Source organism: Bos mutus, chromosome 11, assembly GCF_027580195.1.
Source record: "Bos mutus isolate GX-2022 chromosome 11, NWIPB_WYAK_1.1, whole genome shotgun sequence".
NCBI lineage: Eukaryota > Metazoa > Chordata > Mammalia > Artiodactyla > Bovidae > Bos > Bos mutus.
This window is the reverse complement of record NC_091627.1, coordinates 3,160,613-3,184,180: the sequence shown is the minus strand read 5'-3', so window position 1 is coordinate 3,184,180 and position 23,568 is coordinate 3,160,613. Positions and strand designations below refer to the sequence as shown.

The 23,568-nt window shown below is 65.4% G+C and overlaps 1 protein-coding gene and 1 long non-coding RNA gene across 5 annotated transcripts in view; both read left to right on the top strand.

The window, feature by feature from the left end:
- Window positions 1-464: 464 nt before the first annotated feature.
- LOC138989795 (uncharacterized) lies at window positions 465-5,529 on the top strand. Of its 2 annotated transcripts, XR_011465943.1 has the most exons (5): window positions 465-955; window positions 1,193-1,306; window positions 2,378-2,454; window positions 4,201-4,371; window positions 5,141-5,529. It is a non-coding gene; the product is annotated as an uncharacterized lncRNA (long non-coding RNA). The 2 variants fall into 2 exon arrangements; XR_011465942.1 differs by having other exon boundaries at window positions 2,378-4,371.
- A 6,861-nt stretch (window positions 5,530-12,390) lies between these two features.
- The window catches only part of GPSM1 (G protein signaling modulator 1), a 29,397-nt gene continuing 18,219 nt past the window's right edge, over window positions 12,391-23,568 (top strand). The window contains exons 1-7 of one of the 3 annotated variants that reach the window (XM_070378745.1): window positions 12,489-12,621; window positions 19,739-19,960; window positions 20,751-20,886; window positions 21,611-21,702; window positions 21,929-22,052; window positions 22,442-22,557; window positions 22,888-23,043. In XM_070378745.1, coding sequence (XP_070234846.1) covers window positions 12,557-12,621; window positions 19,739-19,960; window positions 20,751-20,886; window positions 21,611-21,702; window positions 21,929-22,052; window positions 22,442-22,557; window positions 22,888-23,043 — 911 coding nt within the window. In that variant the 5' untranslated portion in view covers window positions 12,489-12,556. Of the gene's footprint in view, window positions 12,622-19,738; window positions 19,961-20,750; window positions 20,887-21,559; window positions 21,703-21,928; window positions 22,053-22,441; window positions 22,558-22,887; window positions 23,044-23,568 lie in introns of all 3 variants that reach the window. The other 2 variants (XM_070378744.1, XM_070378746.1) reach the window with 2 other exon arrangements.

Sequence of the window (23,568 nt, the reverse complement as noted above, 5' to 3'; positions counted from 1 at the left end):
GTGGACACACCACACACACACACACACCAAACAGACACACAAGGGACACAGACACACACGAGCAACATAACACACACACAGACAACACACTATACATACATAGACACACCGCACAACCACACACAGACACACGTTACACCCTACACGGCACACACACGACCCACACAGGCCTGGTGTGCCCCCAGGTGAGCTGGCACTATCACCTTGCCCACGGCCACACAGCCCGGAGGCCTGCCCTGGGCGCCACCTCCCTCCCAGACTAGGAGCACCAGCGACGGCAGACAGGAGGCTGTGGACGAGACACGCCCAGCCTGGCTCGGCCCTCCGCAAGGGCCGCAGGCACGCAGATCCCTCCTGGGGGCAGGGCGGGGGAGGGAGGCTGGTCTGCACTGGGCCCAGCCCAGGGAGAAGGGCCTGGGGAGGCCAGGCGGGGCTCAGGCGGAGCCCCCAAGGACTCACCCGCTGGAAGCTGGGAGGGCACCGGGCAGCGGCCGTGGCCCAGAGGCAGGCAGCAAGCGGAGCGTGGGGACCAGGGCACCCAGGCCTCCGGGCCCTCAGGAGGCCAGGTGCCAGGCTGGGAGGGAAGCCGCCCTGATGTTGCCAGAGAAACCCTGGCATCCGTCTGATACTGGGACTCCTCCTCCAGGCGCGAAGCCTGGGGACCTGTGCCAGGCGCCAGGGGCCTCACCTGGGCCAGCGCCCTGCCTGGGCAGAGGCAGGCGGGCCTTCAGGACAGCCTCCCCACGGCCCAGAACTGCCCTAGCCCCGCCTGTGTGGCCGCGGGCCCATCCAGCCCGCTGTCTCCCTCCTCCCCAGAGCCCCCACCCCCCACGCGGGGCTCTGGGAGCAGGAGCCCTGGAGGTGGACGGGTGGCATCCCTTCCGACACAGGACAGCAGGTTTGGGTCCTCGGGCAGCTCACGCCTCCAGAGCAGCCCTCCAGGCCTGGAGACCAGGTGGGCGGGGGCAGGGGGGTAGGGGGGAGGGGAGGTCCCAACACACCACACTCACTGCCCACAAAGCCCCTCACGGTCTTGGGGTCACCATGGCAGCCCCACCGGAATGGCCGGAGGTGGTGGGGGGTGTTGGGCACCTGTACAAGATGGACCCGCGTGCGGATGGGTCTTGGGGTGTGGGTGGCTGGGCTGGGATCTGACGCTTTCCTGTGGCCCTTATGCTGGTTTTCCAACTAGGGGCACTGGTGAGTGGAGGGGGAGGTGTGTCCAGCCCCCCATCCCTACCCTGTCCAGCTCCAATTGAAGGCCTGTGGGGGCAGGATGCTGCCTAAGTGTCCTGGGGGCTGCCCGGTAAGTGTCCAGCTCTCCCCTGCCAACAACTTGGCTGGCTATGGGGCAGTGCCAGCAGGTGGCGCCCTCTCCCCATCATAGTGGGGGTGCGGCGGGGGGCGGGGGGTGGGGCGGTGTCCCACAGGGCTTTGATGTTCCTGCCACACCCCACCCCCACAGTTATGTTTCTCCCCACCCAGAAAACTCTAGAAAGTAGTCTTTTGCCAAGAAAGCCGTTTGGTGTTCAGGAAATTGGGATTTAGGGGACAGGAACTTGCAGCAGTCTGGCCTCTTACATACTCAGGGGCATGTGTGCCCCTTGCCGCCTCTGGGGGCGGTATGCGGGAGCCACAGCCGCTCGGCCCCGGGGAGAGCTGGACACCGACGGACACCAGCTCGGACTGGAGCTGGACCCTCCAGGAAAGACCGCCCTGCAGGTGGCCGTGTCCCTGGGACTCAGGGTCCAGAGGGGCCGACCCTGTGGCCGGCGGGTGTGGAGCGCGAGCCCTGCGGCCGTGCCTGGGCCTCCTCGGGCCCCAGGAGCCCAGCCCCAGAAGACGGATGGGCTCAGGCATGTCCACACAGGTGGGCTCTGCCCATCAGTGTCAGAGAGACAGGGGGAAGCCACCTGGCCCAAGGGCTGGGCAAGGGGGCTGGAGCCTGTGAGGAGCCAAAGTTCCTCCTTCGGAGTTTCTGGAACATTCCCCCCGATCCCAAGTTAAGCAAACAAGACCCTGACACCACCCGGGGCGGGGGGTGGCGGGGGGCAGACAGCAGCACACCTGCTGTCCGGACTCTGCCCCCGGGCCTCTGGCACCGCCTGGGGCTGCCCAGCCCAGTCGCTGCCCTGAGCGGCCGCACCAGCCTGCGCAGAGCACCTCCCTCAGGGGTTCTGAGATGCAGACCTCAGATCACCACCGCTGAAAACAAACCACTTTTTTTCCCCTTATTGAAAGGAAACGCTCCAGCTCCTACGCTGAGACAAGTCTCCCAGCCACCAGGCCACCTCCTCAGTGCGTGGATTCCAGGCCTGAAAACCGGCTCAGGGCCAAAACCCCTGCCAGTGACCATGGCTTTTTTTTTTTTGATCAGGGCAGCCACCCTGGGCGCCTCAGTCATCTGTCTTCATTGGCTGTGACCTGTGAGCGCCTTCCCCAGAGGCACCTGCAGTGAGTGCGGTGGGCAGGGGGATGGCAGCCACCATCAGGATGTCGGGACACAGGGCCGGGTAGACACTGATGCCCTCGGACCCCTGTCAGGCCGTTACCAGGGTGCTGCCCGGGGCCCACCTGACAGCGGGTTTGCGGGGTCACAGATTCCCGTGATCGGCCCCCTCCCTAGTCTGTGGATGTAGAGCTGGACACCCTCACATTGGATCCATGTTCTGTGGGCTAGGAGCTATTGTTGTGATCGTGGTGGGAAGGTCAAGGGTATGAAAAGTCTCCCCTCTGAGGTCCAGAGAGTGAAACAAAACGAGCGTCGCCTCCCGGCGCCCTCCTGGAGGGTTTGAAGGATGCAGGCCGGTCCCCGCACCTCCGTTTCATTGGCTAGTCCAGGCCCTGCTGAAATGCAGTGGACCCAGGACGCCGACCACAGTCTCCGGGGCAGGGGGACGCGGCCCCAGGGACACAGGGCCCCACGGTGCGGGGCGGTCTCCGGCCCCATCAGAGGCGGACGGCGTTGCCTATGTGGGAGGCACACAGCGCCCGCTGCAGACCTGCCCAGGGCTGTCTGACTCCGCTGCCCTGAGCCACACACGTCACGTCCGCCCGTCCTCTCGGGGGCACGATGCTGCCGGGCTGGCCGATCAGACCCAGGGTGACACGCACACCCTAGAGGTGGGCCTCGGGCAGAAGCGGATACGACAGCCAGGACTTGGGAAGACCACAAGACTGCTGCACCATGAACGTCCCAGAGGTCCAGGGAAGGGTGGCGTTCCTGGGCGTGCCCTCCAAACCCAGGCCCAGTGGTTACATCTCACACCTCCTGCCGCCAGCCTCTTGGCTTCTGGAGAAAGCAGGGCGCACCTCCAGGGATGCACTCTGGCCCTTTCCCAGGTGGTGCAGAAGGCCGCTGGCCTGGAGGGCGGTCCGGAACGGGAAAGGGGCCCCAGCTGGTGGGGCCGGGGCTCCGCACCCTGGCATGCCATCGGAGGAGGGGCTCCACCCGCCTGGCCCTGAAGCTCTGCGTCCTCCCCGGGGCCCTGGGTGCTGTGTCTGGATAAGGAAGGAATGGAGGTTAAGTGAGGTCATGGGGAAGCAGCGGCTGGTCCTACAGCATCCAGCGTCCTTACAAGAGGAGACCCCGGGGCTCCCACTCTCTCCTTGCCCCCATGCGCACGCCCAGAGGAAAGGTCGCGTGAGGACACAGCGAGGGTCCTCACCGTGAGCCAAGTCTGCCTGGGCCTCGATCTTAGACTCGGTGATGTTTCGTTACACAGCTCGAGCTGACTAAGAGACACGCTTACTGGGCCCTGACACAGACACCGGGCCAGGCTCCAAGCCCTCAGGCGCTGGGCCCGGTGAGCCCACCCAGGCAGGCCCAAGAGGGCTTTTTTCTTTTAACATTTATTTTGTTTGGCTGCGCTTAGTCTTCATTCTGCACAGGCTTTCTCTAGTAGCAGAGAGCAGGGGCTACTCTTGGCCCAATCCTTTGGCCACCTGATGCAAGAGCCCACTCACTCAAAAAGACCCTGATGCTGGGAAAGTTTGAGGGCGGGAGAAAGGGACGACAGAGGATGAGATAGTGGGATGGCATCACCGACTCGATGGACTCAATGAGTTTGAGCAAGCTCCGGGAGATGGTAAAGGACTGCATGCTGCAGTCCATGGGGTCGCACAGTCGAACATGACTGAGCGACTGAACAGCAACAACAGGCTTCTCAGTGCAGTGGGTTCTCTTGTTGCCGAGTGCAGGCTCGAGACCCGTGGGCTTCAGTAGCTGCAGTGCCCAGGCTCTGGGGCGCAGGTCCAGTTGTGGTGGCACATGGGCTTAGTTGATCTGCCGGATGTGGGATCCTCCCAGACCAGGGATCGAACCCATGTCCCCTGCATTGCAAAGTGGACTCCCAACCACTGGACCACCAGGTAAGCCCACAAGGGGGCTTTCTGACGGTTCGCAGCAGCTCCTTGCCCTAATCCTGAGCTCTGACCAGCCCTGCAGAGAGAGGGAGGGATGCTGGGCCCTGGGGAGAGAGGCCCCGCCCCCGCCTCTCCTTCCTTCCTGCAGCTTGCCCACCTAGCTGCCCTGGGCCTGATGCGGTTCTCTGGGGAAAGGTCCATGCTCTCGTCCTGAGAGGTTTGCGGTCTGAAGGAAGGAGGGCCGTGCCGACTGCGGGGAGTGGGGTGGGTGGCAGGACCATGTGCTGTTCCTACCAGGGGCTCCTAGGGCCTCACACGGCGGCCACCGGGTTTGCTCCACAGACGGCTGCCCCTGTACACGTGAGCCGTTAGCCCTGGATTCCTTAGGGCCACAGATACGGAAGCCCCACCCCCAGGGCAACCTGAAAACCATGCACGGCCATCGGGCTTGGTGTCCCTAGGGTCCTTCCCTCTCCACCCCCACTCTGGGGTCCTGACCAGATGACTCGGATATCAGGAAAAGGACCCGCTGTCCTTGTCCCAGGGTCCCCATGATGAATCAACACATGAGAAGGGTCCCTAGCGCCCCCCCTGCTTACTGCTTAACCCTGGGCTGAGGGCGCACAGGGTTAGGAGAGGAGCAGAAAGCCAGGAGAGGGCGCCCGGGGGATGCGGGGGTTTCCATGGCAACCATGAGCTGCCTGGGCTGGAGCCCTGTGGGGGGTGGGGCACGGCAAGGGTGTGGTTCCACTCTCCTTTCCGTCTGTTTCATCAGGGCTGGGACAGACAGACGTTGCCCGAGGACTCCATTGAGGGGAGCAGCTCCTCCAGCCACTGCACGCCTGCCTCAGGCCTCACCCGCCTCCCGGGTGGCCGGAGATGGGCGGGGGGTGATCAGCACCTCTTGAGAACACCTGTGAAGAGCTCCCGGAGCGCGGGGTGCCCTGAGCAGCTGGCCGCTGCCCTGCTCTGCCCAGAGTTCTGCGCCCCCAGGGCTGGGTGCGTGTGAGCACAGAGCCCTGCCTGCTGCCCACCCCGCCCTCCCCTCCTCCCGGGAAGCCGCCACACATCCCCTGAGCGCCCCAGTTCTCCCTTGATGTGGCTCTGGCCCAGATCTGGGGTGGCACGCTCCCCCTCCAGCTGGCCTGGCAGCCCAGACCTGCCCGAGAGTGATGGTGTCTGAGGGTGGGGAAGGGTGGGGGCTGGGCCTCTCCTCCTCCATACCTGGCGGTGGGCAGGGCCTTCAGGCAGGTGGATGAGGGGGCTCTCGAGGGGTGAGCGGGTATCATGGGAACCAGGCGTCCTCCAGCCTCTGTGACCACACTCTTGGCGTGGCATGTGACACATAGGTGATGAGCACCAGTGCTGAGGGGTGAAGGTCAAGGGAAATGAGAATGTGGGCAGGGGTAGTGAAGGGTGAGGGCCCCTGCTGCAGGGCCCAGGGCTCAGAGACCTTCCTCTAGCTCCAGCTGCTTTTCCATGTTCCCAGCCAGCAGGCCAGCTCCTGACGGCAGCCTCGTGGCCCCAGGGGCACCTGGCCTTGCTGCCAAACGGAGCATCTGCCCCAGTCGTTGTTCAGTTGCTCAGTCCTGTCCGACTCTGTGACCCCAGGACCGCAGCCCGCCAGGCCTCCCTGTCCATCACCAGCTCCCGGAGATTGCTCAAACTCATGTCCACTGAGTCGAGGATGCCATCCAACCATCTCATCCTCTGTCGCCTACTTCTCCGCTTCCTCCTGCCTTCAATCTTCCCCAGCTTCAGGGTCTTTTCCAATGAGTCGGCTCCTCACATCAGGTGGCCAGAGTGTTGGAGCTTCAACATCAGTCCTTTCAATGAATATTCAGGATTGATTTCCTTTAGGATGGACTGGTTTGACCTCCGTGCTGTCCAAGAGACTCTCAAGAGTCTTCTCCAACACCACAGTTGAAAAGCATTAATTCTTCAGTGCTCAGCCTTTTTTAATGTCTCACATCCATACACTACTAGAAAAACCATAGTTTTGACTATATGGACCTGTGTCAGCAAAGTGATGTCTCTGTTTTTTAATACACTGTCTAGATTTGTCATAGCTTTCCGTCCAAGGAGAAAACATCTTTTAATTTCATGGCGGCAGTCACCGTCCACAGTGATTTTAGAACCTAAGAAAATAAAGTCTGTCACTGTTTCCATTTTTGCCCCATCTATTTGCCATAAAGTGATGGGACCAGATGCCATGATCTTAGTTTTTTGAATGTTGAATTTTAAGCCAACATTTTCACTCTCCTCTTTCATTTTCATCAAGAGGCTCTTTAGTTCCTCTTCGCTTTTTCCATTAGAGTGGTATCATTTGCATATCTGATGTTACTGATATTTCTCCCAGCAATCTTGATTTCAGCTTGTGCTTCATCTAGCCCAGCATTTCGCATGATGTACTCTGCATATAAGTTAAATAAGCAGGGTGACAATACACAGCCTTGTTGTGCTCCCAATTTGGAGCCAGTCCGTCGTTCCATGTCCGGCTTTAGCTGTTGCTCCCTAACCTGCATACAGGTTTCTCAGGAAGCAGGTAAGGTGGTTTGGTATTCCCATCTCTTGAAGACATTTTTTGTCTTTTTAAGGATTTGCTGTCTCAGAGGGGCCGGCAAACCCTCGCCCATGGGCCCCATATACGAGACTCTTGTTGCCGTGCTCCAGGGCTGTGCCACGGGCTTCCCAGCAAGACCTCATTCACCGGGCTCCCATCTGAGGGAGAAGAGAGAGGCCCAGAGGAGGGCTGGGGCCCAGCTCATGAGCAGCCCTGCTGCGTCCCAAGCCCCACGCTCACCCTGCGCTGTAGCTGGGAGGGGTCCCAGCACAGAGAAGCCTCTTCTCCATCAGTGACCACCTGAGCGTCAGCCCCGCACCAGGAGCTGCAGCGATCGCGGCAGGTCCCTGCCCACCTGGAGCACACAGGCACCCTGCCCGGCCTGTGTCCACGGGTAAGGACCTGGTTACGCGACAGTGACACAGCCGCAGGGTGAATGTCACTCAGCCTCCACCTCTGACCGTATCTATGATGTCCCCATGATGCTCACAACATAATGTTAACTGAGAGCAGAAAACTACAGAACTACATGTGTTACATGACCCACGTTGTGGGCAAGCCTTGTAAGTGCAATTCTGAGATGTGAGTGCAGTGGGGTAAAGGGTGGTCCCCAAAGAGACACCCACCTACAGTGGTAAGCGTGACCTCGTTTGGGAGAAAGGGCCCTTGCAGGTGAAATTAAGATCCTAAATCCCATGCAAGTCCTTTCAGGAGGAAAGACAGAGAGCACAGACACAGGGGGAAGCGGGGTGACACGTGAGGATGGAGGCAGCGAGGGGAGGGACTCGGCCACAAGCCAAGGGACACCTGGAGCTCCAGGAGCTGGAAGCGGCAGGGAGGACCCCTGCTGGACCCTTCACACAGAGCGGGACCCCACCAGCACCCAAATTCTTCCGGCTTCCAGAGCTGAGAGAACAATTTCTGCCACTTGAAGCCACCCAGCTGTGGTCATTTGTCATCACAGCCCTAGGAGACTACACAGAGGCCACGGCCCATAAGGTTGTGTTTACCCAGCGCTGACTGGGCCTCCGTCACTGTCCCAGTGTGGGAGGTAAGGGTTAGAGAGGTGGGCCCGGGTCCAAAGTGAACCCAGGCATCTGGGCTGTTAAACCCAGCCTGGCCTGGCTTCCCCTCCCCAGAGGGTCTCGGGCCACCACCCACCGTCACGCTGCTGGAATGGAGAGATGCCGGTGGGCGTAGAACCCCACCAACAGAAGAAACCCACCGCACTTTCTGTTCCCCTGGGGGCTTCCGAGCATTTATTTGAAGCAGTGGATTTGACTTCCTAATTCTGTTTGGTTTACGAAGATGTGGGTGGGCTTCCCTGGTGGCTCAGATGGTAAAGAATCTGCCTGCAATGTGGGAGACCCAGGTTCGATCCCTGTGTTTGGAAGATTCTCAGGAGAAGGAAATGGCAACCCACTCCAGTATTCTTGCCTCGAGAATTCCAGGGACAGAGGCTACAGTCCATGGGGTTGCAAAGGGTCAGATATGACTGACCAACTAACACACTTAGGCTGATGATAAAAGATATCCCCTCCCACCCCACACCCAAGGCCTGGGGGGCTTGGAGCCACCTGAAGAACCTGGAGCCCAAATACACTCCCCTCTCTCCGTCTCCATCTCTTTCCCTGACTCTCTGTCTCTCCGTCTCTCCCTATGTCTCTCTCTGTCTCTGTTTCTCCCTCTCTTTCTCTCCCTCCATCTCTCTCCAGCACTCACAGTGTCTGCCAGGCCTGGGGGCACAGACTGGCAGGGGGCGGGAGCTTCGGTCCCATCAGCCAGGGGTGAGCCCGCTCTGGACAGGTGAGCACGGGCCTGCCCCATGGGCACCTGCCTCCTCCCCACAGGGCCCGGGGCCACAAACCCGGTGACAAAGCTGCCAGCCGGTGGCCCAGGAATGCCGTGTGGCCGGGTGTCACTGGATGACGCGGTGGCGTGCGGCTCCGAGCACACCTCCAGCTATTTCCTGGGCGTGTCCTCTCCCCGTGAGGCCCTCAGGACCTTGGGGTGGGCAGACCGTTTCCTTCCGGGCTTCTTGCAAAAACCCACTGCCCACCCAGAGCTCCCACTCCAGGGACATCGAGGCCTCAAGGAGAGGAAGTGGCGGCGGGTGGTGTCTTGGGGGCCTCGGGGCAATGGATGGCATGTACCCCAGAGCTGTGCAGTAGAGCGAGTTCTTTCTCAGGGTTATGAGATTATTGGAAATGATGGTAAAAATGTGTGTTCTTTTTATCTAAGCACATATGTGCACGCATGTGTGTGCGTGCATTTGTGTGTTTGGGTCTCTCCCCTCTCCCCGTTTACCTTTTGCCTCGGGTCCCAGATTGGGCATCTCTGCTGGTGGTACCTGGGGGTGACCCAGGCCCCCCTGGGCCCTGCAGGAGCAGTCTAGTGGGGAAGGGGGGCATGGGGGGGTGGGAGGAGGCAGGGACTGGGAGCTGTCCCGCCGGCCACCAGGTCATCCTCAGCTTGCCTCCCGCCCCAGCAAACACCTGGGGGTGGGGGCTGTCTCAGAGCTCGCATGTCCTGCCTGAGCCTCGGAGCTGGTTCTTTGTGCAGGGATGGCCCCGGGCAGCCTGACCACCTTCTCCCAGCCTGGTCTTCACCTGAGGCCCATGTCGGCCTTGAGTGCCCTCCTCTCTCCAGAGGCCCAAGGCCTCTCCACCCCCAAAGGCTCAGCCAGACCCCTGCAACTGTCCAGCATCACTTCCCTGCTGGCCTGTCTCGGGGACAGGCCCAGGAAGGGGTCAGTTAGGAAACCGGGCTTGACCTCAGTTCCCCTGAGACCCAGCTTGGTGACCTAGGGCATCAGTGTCCGGTCTGCTCACCAAGGGGAAGGGCGTGCTGATGAAGCGGATGCCAGGGAGGGCTGAGTGTTGGTGGACAGGCACGCGGCAGTTGCCCCCCGGCGGAGGCGGCGCTGCTGACAGCCGCCAGCAGCAGGGTTGGTACTCTGAGTGCGGTGGGAGGGGGGCGCGGCTCGAGAGCGGTGGTGCGTCTGGGGACAAGATCCAGCATCGCTGCCTGCGCCACCCACGGCATCGTCTTGCTGCCACCTGTTAACTGGGGCTGGAAGGAGGATCCAGGTGGGAAACTGTTTTTCTTCCCTACACTCCTTCGGGAATGGATGGAGGGGGTGTGCTCACGGCCTCCTGTCGGAACACTCTGCCAGGGCGGGCACTCCGAGCGTCACAGGGGAGAATTTACACGACAGGACATGCAGAGCGCAGGTGTGTGCAGGTAGCAGGTCTCTGCCTCCCCAACCCCCTGGGAGGCCGGGGGGAAGGAGGAGCAGCCCTGAGGGTGAGCGGAACGGATGGGAGGGTAGTGAGCCAGGTCTGCTGCCCCCAGGACCCCTCCTCCCCGAGACCTGACTCCCGGCAGCCCCCTGCTCTCCGTGGAGTTGAGGCACACTTAGTTTCACACCTGGGTGGCCACGTGCTGCCCGTCCACACTCCACCCTCCTCCTGGGTCCTCTCCACGAGAGTCGGTCGGGTCCCTGGACGGGAGAAGACACACCTCCGTGCCGTGTGCCAAGGACTGCCTGCAGGGGCCCAGAGGGGAAGAAGCACAGTCCCAACGGTAGGCACCCTGAGCTCTGACTGCCGCCCAGCACCGTGACCATCACTGTCTGGCCCCACGATCCTTCCCGACCCCAGCGGCATAGGGCCGCTGAACCCTGAGGGGCAGAATGGAAACTCAAGACAGGGAAAGCAACTTGTGCCAGGCACCCAGCAGGGTTGGGGTGGGCAGGGCCTGATTCAGGCCAGCTTGAGCCTGGCCTGTTGCCCAGCACCCCCAAGATGGTCCTAGCTCCCCTGGGGAAGCTCTGATAGAAGACCCTTCCAGCCCAGGGACTCCAGCTTCCCACGGGTCTCCCCCTTCCCAGGAAGGAAGAGAGAAGATACCCACCCCACCCTTCTGCAGGGACCACCCCCATCTGCCCCCACAGCACATCACCATGAGGGCAGCCTTCCTGACACACGGCAGTTGGCTGCACACCCAGGTGACCGTAGGGAGCCAGAGCGGTGGCCTCCTGGGGACACTGAGCGCAGGCCTGGCACAGGAAGGGGGCCCTCGTCCTCTGACGCCAGCCCAGGGGTGCCCCAAGGAGGCAGGCCTGGGGAGCTGCCCTCAGCACCCTGCACTCCGTAGGGGCCAGCTGGGGGCCGCAGCCAGGCCTGAGAACAAGGCCCTGCCCAGCTCCTGTGGTCACCAGGGGAGGGTGCGTGGGCTGAGCCGCCGGCCGCTGCGCTCTGGGCACAGATGGTTCTCATCTTCGCTGCCTCTTCCGCAGGAAAAACAGACCAGCTCGGGGCCAAGAGCCCTTTTTTAATCTCGTGTTTATTTACGCTGCCTTTGCCTGAAGCCAGGGTCCTGTGGGCTGCACTCTGCCGAGGGTCCTGGCTGAAGCGGAAGGTCTGGCTGGAGCGGCCTGGCTGGCTGGCATCTTCCTGACCTTAGGGCAGTGCTCCGGGAAGGGGCCAGTGTGCCCCCAGGGGAAAGCAGCCCATTTCCCGTCCCCAGACTCGTCCCTGTCCCGTTGGGTCACAGCAACTTTTCCAGGATTGGAGTTCTCTGACTGCACTGGGAGGGCGGAGATTGAGAAGGGTCTAGGACAGAACCTGTGAGACCACCCCCACCCCAGAGCAGTCAGAACCCGGGGGTGGAGGCGAGGCCACGTCACCCGTCAGGGGCCCCAGGAATCCCCAGGAGAGGAGGCGGCCCGGTGCTGGGACGCTGGGCTCAGGTGGGTGGGCAGCCAGCCACTCTCCTTGCAGCCTTCCTCGGTTTTCACAGACAGCGGAGAAGACCAAGGCTGGGTGTGGGGAGGCTGCCAACCAAGGTCTCAGAAGTGAGAAATGCAGAGTGGTGGGCAGGCTTGCAGAATCTTTGCCTTCCCAGGCCAGCTGACCCCAACACACACACACACACACACACACACACACACACACACACACTCAGGCCCTGCCTGAGGCTGCTCCACACTCCCACGTGCCCCAATTCACGTGGGGGATGGCCTCGCCAAAGTGTGCGGAGGGCACCCCCGGGGTGCCCTGCACCCACTGCCCATTTGGAGAAGTGGCCGAGGCACCTTGGGGCTGGTCCAGAGGAAAGACAGAGGACCACCGAAGGGAGGAGGGGTCACCTGCCAAACAAAGGCAGGAGGGCCTCCAACCGGGTGGCAGAAGGGGCCTCCCAGGCCCCAGAAGCCCCCGCAGCCAGGCTGACGGCCAGCCCCTCCCCCGCACTCACCGTGGAGGGGGTCGTTGGGGGCGCACCCTCCAGGCCGGTGCCAGAGGAACCCCCAAGGCTCTGCCCCGCCCCCGCCCCGCGGGGGGCCCCCACCCCCGGCGCTGTCTCCCCTCCCCCACCCGCGCGAACAGAGGAGGGACCGGCGGCTCGGCCCGCGCCCCCTCCCCCGCGGGCGGCGGTGACATCACGGCCACGGCGGGAGGGGCGGCGTCGCGCGCATCACTTCCTCGGCGCCTCCCGCCCGCGCGGACGGACAGACGGACGGACTACGGGCGGGCGGTGGACAGCGGCCCGCGGCCCGCGGACGGGCGCGGGGGGCCGGCGCGAGCGTGGGGTGCGCGGCCCGCGGCCCTCGGCTCCCCCGACCCCATGGCGGGCCCGGCGCCTCCCGCCGCCGACGAGCTGCCCGGCCCGGCCCGGCGCCTCTACTCCAGGTGGGCTGGGCGAGCGGCGGGGACGCGCGGGGACCGGGCGGCGGGGGCCGCCGACGCAGGAGGCGGGAGCGGCCGGCCCGGAACAAAGGCGGCGGCGGCGGCTGGCGCGCAACGTGGCGGGGACGCCCCTCCCAGTGGGCCGGCGGGGGTGGGGGGACGCGGGGTGCCGAAGGAGGGTGTCGGGGGCTCAGGGTGCCCCAGGGCGGAGGAAGGGGAGTCCGAGGCTGGGGGCGCTGGGCCTGCCACAGCCCACCCCCTGGAAACCGGCGAGGGAGGGGCGGCTAGGGGGTGGGCAAGATGGGCCCCTCTCACCACAGTGTCCAGGGCTGGGAAAGGGGCCCCTACTCCAGCCCTGCCCTGCCAGCATCTGGCCTCTAGGACAGCAGGTGTGTGGTGGGGGGCTGCCAGGACTTCTCTCCCCAGCCTGGCACCTCCTTCCCACTGCCACAGGACTTGTGGGGAGGGGACCACGGGTGTGTCACGGGTGGGGCCGGTCACCCCCCACCCACCAGGTGCCCCTGCTTCAGCAGATTGCAGCTGGGCTGGGGTTACAGAGCCAGGCAGCTGGGTGGGTGTGTGCCTGCCTGAAAAGGTGCCTGCCTGGGGCGGGTTCCCGGGTGATGCCAGCGGCCCGGGCCCTGCGCCCTGCGCCCATCAGGGATGACGGGGTGGCTCTGCCCCTGGGCCGCGTGCCTGCTTCATGACTCCCTGCTGGTCAAGGGTGTGCTACAAGTTGACGCCCTGGGCCTGACCTGGGGTGGGGAGGGCACAGGTCTCTCAGGGCTTGCCTTCATGTGCAGGTGTCCGGCAGAGCGGGGCCGGCACGAGTGCTGGGCAGGGCCTGCTTCCTGGCTGTGGATCCCAGAGGCAGGCCTGGCTCCTCATGGTCTGGACAGGCCCCTGCCTTGGAGTGACCTCATCCAGTTCCCCCAGCCATCCTTAAGACCTGGGGGGCTTCTGATTCTTCAAGGGGCCTAGTGTGGCCTACACGGATTCTCCAGCCCAGCCGCAAACCTCCGCTGGGTGCCCCCCCTGCCCCTCCGTCACCCCTCCCCACCCCGACCTGTGGAATGAGGCCCTGGCGGCCCCTCCCACCTCTGTCTGGTCTGTGCTGCTGGCTGGAGACACAGCCCCCATTGTGTGGTCTCGGAATGGAGCGCTGAGCCCCTGGCCTGACTCCTGGGCCCCACGCAGGGGGAGGAGCTTGCCAGTGGGTTTACTGACAGCTGACCCCGGAGGCCTGTCCTTGAGGACTCTTGCATGGCAAACCCCCCTACCCCCTGCCCCCATGGGAATGGGGGGCTCTACGGGCCACGTCTGCCCACGGTGGAGGCCACGTTCTGGAAGAATGACAGGCGGTGATCTGGCTGTGCATGTGTGTGCAGGGGAGCTGTGGGTGGAGGGGGCCCGGGCGCTTTAGCCTTGGGAGACCCCGCGGGCGGAGCATGCGGTCCACATTGTGCTAGCCTCCCCCTAGGCTTGACCCGGGAGCCTGGGGTGTGGGTGGGTACAGGGACAAGGACCAGTGGCCTGGGGGAGCCGTCTGTGGGCAGGGCAGCAGAGCGCAAAGCGAACACGCGAGAGGCCCCCGGGTCCCGCCTGGACTCCTTGCAGGCTGAGCCCTGGGTGGAGGTTGGGGGGGCAGACCTGGCAGAGAGTCCGAGCTCATGGCCAGGAGCCTGCTTTCAGGGCCTGTGAGGAGGCCCATGCGGATGGGGGTCGGACCTGAGCGTGGCTGGGTGTGCGCAGGGTTCTTTCTGCTCGGAACCGGCTTCCAGAGGCCGCCAGAAAGCTGTCCCTTCGGAGCCTGAATGTCCAGGGAGCCCCGCTGTGGTGTGGGAGCACAGGGCTGCCTGCAGCTGGGCACGTGGATGCCCCACGGACAGGAGCCATTGTGTCTGAGCACTCCATGGGTGGCTGTCCCAGAAACCCCAGCGTGTGGGGGGCTCCCTGGGACCAGGTCGGGTCTCCTCTGCCTTGTTCCCCCCCACTGCCCCTGCAGCCTGGTGGCTCCCCTTCCCACACCAATGTTCCTACCTGGGGAGATGAGTTCGGTTCTTACAAAGTGGGTCCTGGATTTGGGCTTTGAACTGGCACTGAGAGGAGCCTGAGCGTGAATGTGTCCACAAGCCCACCATGTCCCGAGGGGGCCCTGGAGAGGGGACCAGGTCAGGTAGGCAGAAGTGGGTGGGGTCTCACAGGAGCGATTAATACTGAGAACCCTGGTGCACTGCCCCTGGGCCTGTTTCCCCAGGGCAGAGGTGTGGGGCGGAGGGCCCGGGGAGAATGGGCGGGTAGCCAAGAAGCCCCCAAAGTGGGGAGCCGTGGGCTGTCCTCTTCTGAACTCTTGCCTTCTGTGAGGCCAGCAGCTGAGTGCTCCTGGTGGGGGCTGGGAGGGGAGAGTGGGGTAGGGGGCTCATTAGAGGTGCCCCCATCAGCAGGCTCCCGGAAGGGGATGCCATGCCACTGGGCTCCCTGGACGTGCGATCCTCAGGCGCTTGCTTTCTGAAGCTCGTGACAGACACGCCTCTCCCCTTCAGTGATTCCTGCCCCCACCAGGCCGCCTGTCCCTGCTGTTCTGAGATCACCCCCAAGACTGAAGGGGAGTCAGTGTGGCTTCGCTCTGGGGATGGCAGGATGGGGTGAGCGGGGGCCCTGGGGCGGCTGCCCAGGCACCCAGAATGTGGGTGACGGCCTTGGACAGGAATGATTGCCTTTATCAGAGAGGGGTCGATGGGGACCCAGCCCCCGCCTGGTGAGCCTCTGCGATGGCCCCCAGGGGACACTGGGCCGTCTGGGGAGACAGGTGGATGGGGGCCTGTGTGGGCAGAGGGCAGGGCAGTAGGGGCCAGGGCTGACGGCTACTCTCGGACGCCGAGGACGGGTGGGAGAGGTATCGGGGGTGACGTGGTGGCCGGAACAGCAAGGTTGGCCGCTGGGCGGTCAATAAGCACTTCATTAACTGGTAAGCCAGTGGGCAGGTGGCGGGAGCTTGGCAGACGGTTCCCTGCCTCCTGGCCACTGTGGTCTGGCTGCTGGGAAGGCTGACCCTGGTCAGCCACTTTGAAGGAGAGATGTTCTGGGCCACACTGGTGCTGGAGAGCGGATCTCACAGGTGGATGTGGCCCGGCTGGGGCAGGCAGCGTGGTCCCTGAGGCCTCTGAGGCTGGGGGCCCGGTCTCTCCCCAGGCTGTGGGGGACTGTCGGTTAGCAGTTAGGGACCTGTTTAGCCCATGTGGCAAATCCCAGGTGTATGGGCTGCCCCTCTCTGGGTTTGAGGGGTGAGGCTTGCGAAGGGGGAACTAAGACCGCAGTTCCGGGCCCTGAAAGCCCTGGCCAGTCTGGCCCAGGGCCCCAGGGAGCCCCCGTCTCGTGCCCCAGCAGCCTCTGGGTGGACAGGCCTGCTGGAGGCCCTGCCGTCTTGCAGTTAGGCGTCCTGGGCAGTGGACAGGGACAGGCAGGCCGGCTCGGCAGGCCGATACTGAACGGTGGCCTCGGGGCTCCACAGCTCCCGTGCCTCCGCAGCAGACATGGCTCCCACAGATACCTCCAGGCCTGCGGAGGTGGTGTGGGGAGACAGACTTCCAGAGCCTTCTTCACTGAGCCAGGAAGTGGGCCTGGCCAGGGTGGGCGGTCTCGTGGGGGAGGGGAGAGGATGGCCTGCGGTGTGGGTGTTGGGGGGCTGCTACCCCAGGAGGCGGAGGAAGGGCCTGGGGTTGACATGAAGGTGCAGAGTTTGGGGGTTCAGCTTATCGGCAGGAGCTGGGCAAGGAAGACATGGTCCAGGCCCTGTCCTGCCCCTCAGCTGAGCCGTCCCGGGGGTTGACAGAGGCCTCAGGGCCAGGAGGAGGGTGCCCTGTCCTGGACCCCCTGAGAAGCAGGGTCCGGTGCAGACCGGGTTGCGGCTGGCCTCGGTCCTCATCCTCGCACCCTTGATCTACCCGCCCAGCGCCCTCCCAGACACCCCCTGCCCCGGCCAGAGCAGCAGCATCTGCCGACCCTGGTGAGCTGATGCTGGCCTGGGTCAGTATCCCGGGCGGCTTTGCCCCAGGCCTCCCACCGCCACCCCCGCATCCTGTCTCTGCTCAGACACAGGTGGTCTTGGGGGTCAGGGCCCAGCCTGGGTCTCACTGCCCCTGAACCCAGCCTCTCCCTCCCTGTCCCGGGTTCCCTGCTGCAGCCTCACTAGGCCTCCTCCCCGGCCGAGGCCCATGATTGAGATGGGCGAGCGACCTGGCAGGAGGGCCTGCCCATGGTGGGGGGGACAGAGCGCCCAGCAGGGGTAGGCCACTGCGGTGCCCCGAGGGGCCTCGGGCTTCTCCCCGCTGCTCTGCCCAACCGAGCCCTGGGGCTGGGCCTCGGCACTGAGCGCCCCCCACCACCGCTGCTCCTCCAGAGGCTCTGCCCTTTGCCCAGAGAGGGTCTCTCCAGCCTCCTTATCAGCCACGGCGCTGGAGGAACTGGGAGCGCGCTGCCAAGGCGGCCCAGGGGCCGGCAGCTTTCAGGAAAGGTTCTGGGGTGGCTGGAGGGTGTCTGCTCATCTCAAGTCCCAGCCCCGGGCTCCTCCCGGCCCTGCACCCGGGGACACTCGAGGCCTGGAGCTCACTCGACGGTCAGGTGCTGGTCACCCAGCAGCGTCCCGGAGGCTCGGGGGACTAACAGGGTGACCTGGACCCTGTGCCCCCGTTGACCCTGCCGCAGGCCAGGCTGGGCGCGGGGGCGGACATGGCAGGGGTCCAGGAGGACGAAGTGAGGCCAAGTGAAGACCCTGCCCATCCCAGCTCTGGGGGCAGGGGTGGGGGCCACCCGCACTGGGTCCTCGGTGCTCCCACAAACCAACCAGGTGCTCCAGGCTCCTTTGTGCTGTGTGGCCGGATTCTGGCCCCGAACCGGCCACAGGGCTGGGGGGCAGTAAGAGTCTGGGGGTGGGGAGCGCTGGTGCTGTGCACCCCCCCGGCTGTGTGCCAGCCCCTGAGGGGAGCGTGTGGACAAGCTCCCTCGGGGCTCCCGCCCGCCCGCCCTGCTGACGGTGCTGATCCCAGCTCTGAGCCGCCCTTGATCCTCTGATCCGCCACAGGCCCTGGGAGGCCGCGGAGAACCTGCCAGAGACCTGGGGGGTCCGTGGGAGCCGGCTGCCCTGGGGCCAGGGTGGGGGGCGGGCAGGGGACCCCGCAGCCGGCCGGGGAGGAGGCCCGGAGCTCCCAGCATGCCGGCTGCTGCCCCGGAGGGCCCGCCCGCTGCCCTGAGCTTGGCCGAGAAGGCTGTGTGCAAGGTGGTGTACGGTGCCCCACGCCCGCGCCCGCTGCTGCTGCCCGTGGGCCTGGAGCTGTGGCTGTACGTGCAGAAGATGCGAGACCTTCGGGGGAAGAGGTGCGGCAGGCGGGCACCTGCAGGGGTGGGGGCGGGGCTCCCAGGACCCCCTGCCTGGCGCCTCCCCAGGGGGAGGCCTCCCCCCATTGGCGCTCCCAGAGACGGCCACACACCCTGGCATTGCACCCCTGCGCCCTTGACGCCTAGGCCCAGGGTCCTGCCCGCACCAGAAACCTCTGCTCTGAGCCACTGCTGCCACATGTCTGGGCAGGGAGGGGGCGGCTCCTGTGATCAGATTGGGGCCAGTGCCCGCGGGGCTCTGGAAACGCCCACGTTTTAGACCCTGAGTCCCCGGGAAGGAGAGGGCAGTTGGCTGTGTGGCGAGCAGCTGGGCAGGGATGAGCAGGCCTTAATTAAGGAGCCCCATGCATGGCCCTGGCTGTGGGGGTGCCGCTGCCCGTGGGCAGTGATGTGGCGTCTGGAGGGCAGGGCGCTCGGTGAGGCGGGCGTGTTGTCAGCGGGACACGCTGACGAGTCTGACAGCCGGGTCTCAAGGCCGGGTCCCTGACCTCCAGCTCTCAGAGGCTGCAGGGCTCTGCTTGAGTCTCGGAGAGGCTGGGGTCCCCAGGCGTGGGCCCTGCACCCTCCGGGAGGGGAGGATCAGTGACCCCGATGTGGGGGGCCGCCCGGGGAACGCCTTGAGCCTGTGGGGTGCAGGGCACAGGGCTCGGCTTCTCGGGGGGTTCGCAGCTGTGTCCCAGCCTGTTCTCAAGGCGTCACCTGGTTTTCTCGACGACCCAGGGGCAGCGCGAATGGGCGCTGTGATCTGTCTCAGAGAGGTGTTTGGATAGGGCGGTTGAGAAGCACTGGCCTAGAAAATGTTGCCTGTTTCTTAGGGAAATAACGTTGGCTCCCCCGGTAACTCCTGGTCGTTGCTCAGTCCTAATGAGGCAGGGATGAGCTCGGGGGTGCAGCGGGCTGTTTGGCGAGCACACTTTAAGTTACTCTTCCACAAGCTCTGGCGACACGCAAAGGCGGTGGGAGTAAGGGGACGGGGACAGGTTCTTGAGCTGTCTCCCACCTTTCCGGGGCGCACTTTTGCGGGCTGTCTCAGCGGGGTGGGGCGGCAGGAGTCCCCACCCTCTGTTCAGGCCCCCCACCAAGACTCCTTCTGTGCCTGCCACCCCCCCATCCCCCTCTGGCCCCAGGACAGGACATCGGCTCAGATGCAGCCTTGCCTCCAGAGGTTAGGAGGCTGGCACAGGGACAGCCTAGTTCCCTCCGAGAGCTTGGAGATTGGGCCCCACTCTAGGACGCAGGACAGGGAAGGGGCTGGGATCAGCTCCCACTGATGTGGCCCCGACCATCTCATGACCCCGTGAGCCTCCCGTCCTCAGCGGGCATCAGGGCCCGCCCCAAGCCGCTGTGCCCCTCTGGAGGGTGGCGGGTGGCACCCGGCCCAGGGGCAGCCCCCCCGCCCAGCGGCCAGGAGTCGGGATGGAGGCCGTGTCCTCCGGTTGCAGGGGCGGCTGCAGCTGCACTCATGCCTTCTCCCGGCAGTCTGGGGCCCGGGCTTGGGGATGGGGCGGGTGGGGAAGGGCAGTGAGGCTCTGGCACCGCGAGCCACACAGCGTGCCGGCCTGGGGGTGGGCTCGCCTCCCCACCCAGAGCTGCCTCTGCGCGTTCATCCAAAGGGAGCCGGGCCCCAGCCGTCCGGGGGGCCCCGTCGTGGCGAGGAGGAGCCAGGGCCCCGGCCTGATGGCGTTAAGGGGCCCGCTGGGACCCCTGACCCGTCCTCTCTGACCAGGATGGAGGCCTCGTGCCTAGAGCTGGCCCTGGAGGGTGAGCGGCTGTGCAAGGCGGGCGACTTCAAGGCAGGCGTGGCCTTCTTTGAGGCCGCCGTGCAGGTGGGCACCGAAGACCTGAAGACGCTGAGTGCCATCTACAGCCAGCTGGGCAACGCCTACTTCTACCTGAAAGAGTACGCGCGAGCGCTGGAGTACCACAAGCACGACCTGCTGCTGGCCCGGTGAGCCGGCGTCCCCACCCGCCGCGCGAGTGGCTCGACCCTCGGGGCCCGCCCCTTGCCGCCCCCGTCCATTCAGCCCCCGGCCCCGCCCCCATTCCCTCCCGCGTGGGGCCCGCCCCCTTTTCGGCCCCGCCCATTCAGGCCCCCGCCCTCCCCGTGCGAGTGGCCTGCCCTTAGGGGCCCGCCCCCTTGCCGGCCCCGCCCATTCAGGCCCCGGCCCCACCCCCACCCGCCTTGTTCGAGTGGCCTGCCCCTGGGGGCCCGCCCCCTTGCCGGCCCCGCCCATTTCAGGCCCCGGCCCCACCCCGCCCTCCCACACGCCCCCCTTTCCCAGGGGCTCCATTCTCCTCTGGCTTCTAGAGCTTCCCCCCGCCCCGCCCCGCCGCCTGCTGACCCTCCCTGTCCACCCCCCACCCCAGCCCCCAGACCTCCTAGGCGGGGGCTGGGCTTCTCGGTTCCGAGCACCTTGGCCACAGGCCTCCGCCTCCAGCCCTGAGCCCTGCTCTCGGGACCAGCCAGCCGAGGTCGTGTGCGCCAACAGAGCTGCCACAGGGTGAATTCCCATCGCGAGGCTCCCGGTGTTCCCGGCCTTGAAACCGGGTTTTACCAGGGCCTCACCGAGACCTGGCCTGGTGGAGGGTCCATCCTGGGCTTGGCCCGCCCGCCACGGAACCCCTGCCCAGCACCATCCCAGGGACTGCAGGGGTCACCCCGGTCCTCCGAGGCCCTCACGCAGGTCTACGCTGGGCTCAGTCCTCGGTTCAGCCCCTCACTCCATTCTGCCCCCCAGGACCATTGGTGACCGCATGGGGGAGGCCAAGGCCAGTGGGAACCTGGGCAACACGCTCAAGGTGCTGGGCCGCTTTGACGAGGCTGTCGTCTGCTGCCAGCGGCACCTGGACATCGCCCAGGAGCAGGGGGACAAGGTGGGCAGGCAGCGCTGGCCAGGCGCCCCGGCTGGGACTGGGCCCCAGAGGACACCACCCAGGGTCCCGGGCGCCCTAGCTGGGAGGAAGACGGGGGACGGTCCCTGTTCAGAAACAAGGGTGCTTCTGGCTCACGCAGAGGCCGTGGGGCTGAGTCCCGGGCCCCCGTCTTCCACGTCCGCTCCCCTCTCACCGACCTCTCCGCTGAGTCCACCGACAGTGCTTGTCACTGCTGGGCCAGGGGGCAGCGGGGGTGGAAGTGGCTCTGGGAGGAAGCCTGGGCAGAGAGGCTCTGCTGGGCCCCTGACGGCTGCTCAGTGTCCTCCGGTGACCTTGTGGGGTCAGCGTCCCTTCCTCTGTATGGATGACATCACTGCTGTGGGAGGGCTCCACCGCAGAGAGGTCACCGACTCGGCCTGGGCCCCCTTGGAGGTGGCAGAGCCGGAGCCCTTAGTTGGAGTATCAGAGGGGTGACCCGGGAGGGACAGACCCCTCCTCGTGACCCCTACCTTAGTGTCTGGACAAGGTGATGCCCTTGCACTCGTAGCCCCAGGGGCAGGGGGGACCACAAATCAGGCCGTGGGAACACCAGCTGTGTGCGTGCAGGGTCTGGGTGCCCGGCTCCTTGGGACTGCAGCTTTGGAGGCAGCCCCAGTCTCGGTGTCACCCCCAGGTCGGGGAGGCGAGGGCTCTGTACAACATTGGCAATGTGTACCATGCCAAGGGCAAGCAGCTGTCCTGGACTGCCGCACAGGACCCGGGGCACCTGCCGCCTGCCGTCCGCGAGACACTGCGCCGGGCTTCCGAGTTCTATGAGTGAGCAGAGCGGGCGGGGCCCCGGGCGGCCCCCCTCCCCACAGCACCCACCCCTGGCTTCGGCCTGACGGGCCTCGGCGCCCGAAAACGAGTCCTTGAGCTCAGCACTGAGCTGCCCCCATTAGGGGGCATCACCCCTGGGGGCCACGGGCTCAGCATCCTTTGGCCTGGGCGGGCAGCGGGGTGTTGCTGGCAGGGATACGGCTCACACGCACTGGGCCTCCAGGAGGAACCTGTCCCTGGTGAAGGAGCTGGGTGACCGGGCGGCCCAGGGCAGGGCCTATGGCAACCTGGGGAACACCCACTACCTGCTGGGCAGCTTCGCAGAAGCCACGGCCTTCCACAAGGAGGTGAGCGGGGCGGCGGGCTGCCTCCAGCCCCTCACTGGGCAGCTTCCCAGAGGCCATGGCCTTCCACAAGGTGAGCGGGGCGGCGGGCTGCCCCCAGCCCCTTGCTGGGCAGCTTCCCAGAGGCCATGGCTTGCCCAAGGAGGTGAGCAGGGCGGCAGGCTGCCCCCAGCCCCTGGCTCCGCCTGGGCTGGGTACCGGGGCTCCTGGGCAGGGTGGCGGGGCTGCCCCCAGCTCCTTGCTCTCCCTGGGCTGGGTGCCGGGGCTCCTGGGCTGCCCCCTGGGCACGTGGACGTCGGGCTGGCTGTGCCGGGCGGGTGTGCAGCCCTGCCACCGGCGGCGGGTGCCGGGCTGCCCCGTGACCACCCCAGGCCTTGCATCTGCGTCCTCAGCGCCTGGCCATCGCTAAGGAATTTGGAGACAAAGCGGCAGAGAGGAGAGCCTACAGCAACCTGGGCAACGCGCATATCTTTCTGGGGCGCTTTGACGTGGCCGCTGAGTACTACAAGTAGGCAGCTGCCACTGCCCGGCTGGGGAGCGGGTGGGCCGGGGAGGGCACAGGCGAGGGCGCGTGGACACCAGGCCAGGGAGGCGCCCCCCACAAGGCCTGCCCGCCCGGCCTCCCCGGGGCCGTGGGTTGAGGGGGCAGTGCTGTGTTACCCCACAGCGGGGCAGAGAGATGCCCTCGTGGGGTCCTGGGGCTGGATCCGCATCCCCCACCCCTGTCTACCCCTTGGAAGGGGGCTTGGGGAGCGCGAGCAATGCCCCGGCCCCTGACGGAGGGGAATCCTGAACCCCCCTCCGTTCCTGGGTGACTCCTGCTGCCCCACCCCCCCAGGAAGACGCTGCAGCTGTCCCGGCAGCTCAAGGACCAGGCGGTGGAGGCGCAGGCCTGCTACAGCCTGGGCAACACGTACACGCTGCTGCAGGACTACGAGCGTGCAGCGGAGTACCACCTCCGGCACCTGCTCATCGCCCAGGAGCTGGCTGACAGGTGTGCAGCGGGGACGCAGGCGGCGCAGGCCCACGGAGGGCTCCGACCGCCCCCTCGGGCCCCAGGCTGACCACAGCAGCCTGTTGGCTCGCTGGTCTGGGTCTGAGCCCCGCTCTGCCTCTGACCACCAGGAGACCCCCCGGGGCTCAGTCTTCTTCCATAGGTCAGCCGCGCTGCCCACCGGGAGGGAGTGGGGAGACCCCTGGGTGCTGGGCTGGCTGGGCCCCAGTCCGCAGCTCGCTGCCCCCTTGAACAATACCCGCCCCCCTCCAGCCTCCCTCTTTCCACATCTGTGTGCACGTCAGTCTTTGCGGAGACACAGACTGACTGACAAGACCCCTAAGCTCACAGCCGTGCGTGCAGGTCTGGGGGGTAGTGGCTACAGCAAGAAAGCTCAGAGTCCACAGGCCAGAGCCCCTCGTGGCTGGAGGAGAGGAAGGGTCTTCCAAAAAGCTGCCCTGCCAGGAGGCTTCACAAGGGGCTGTGGTTTTACTTTTGGGTGACGATGTCTTGGAGGTAGTCTGA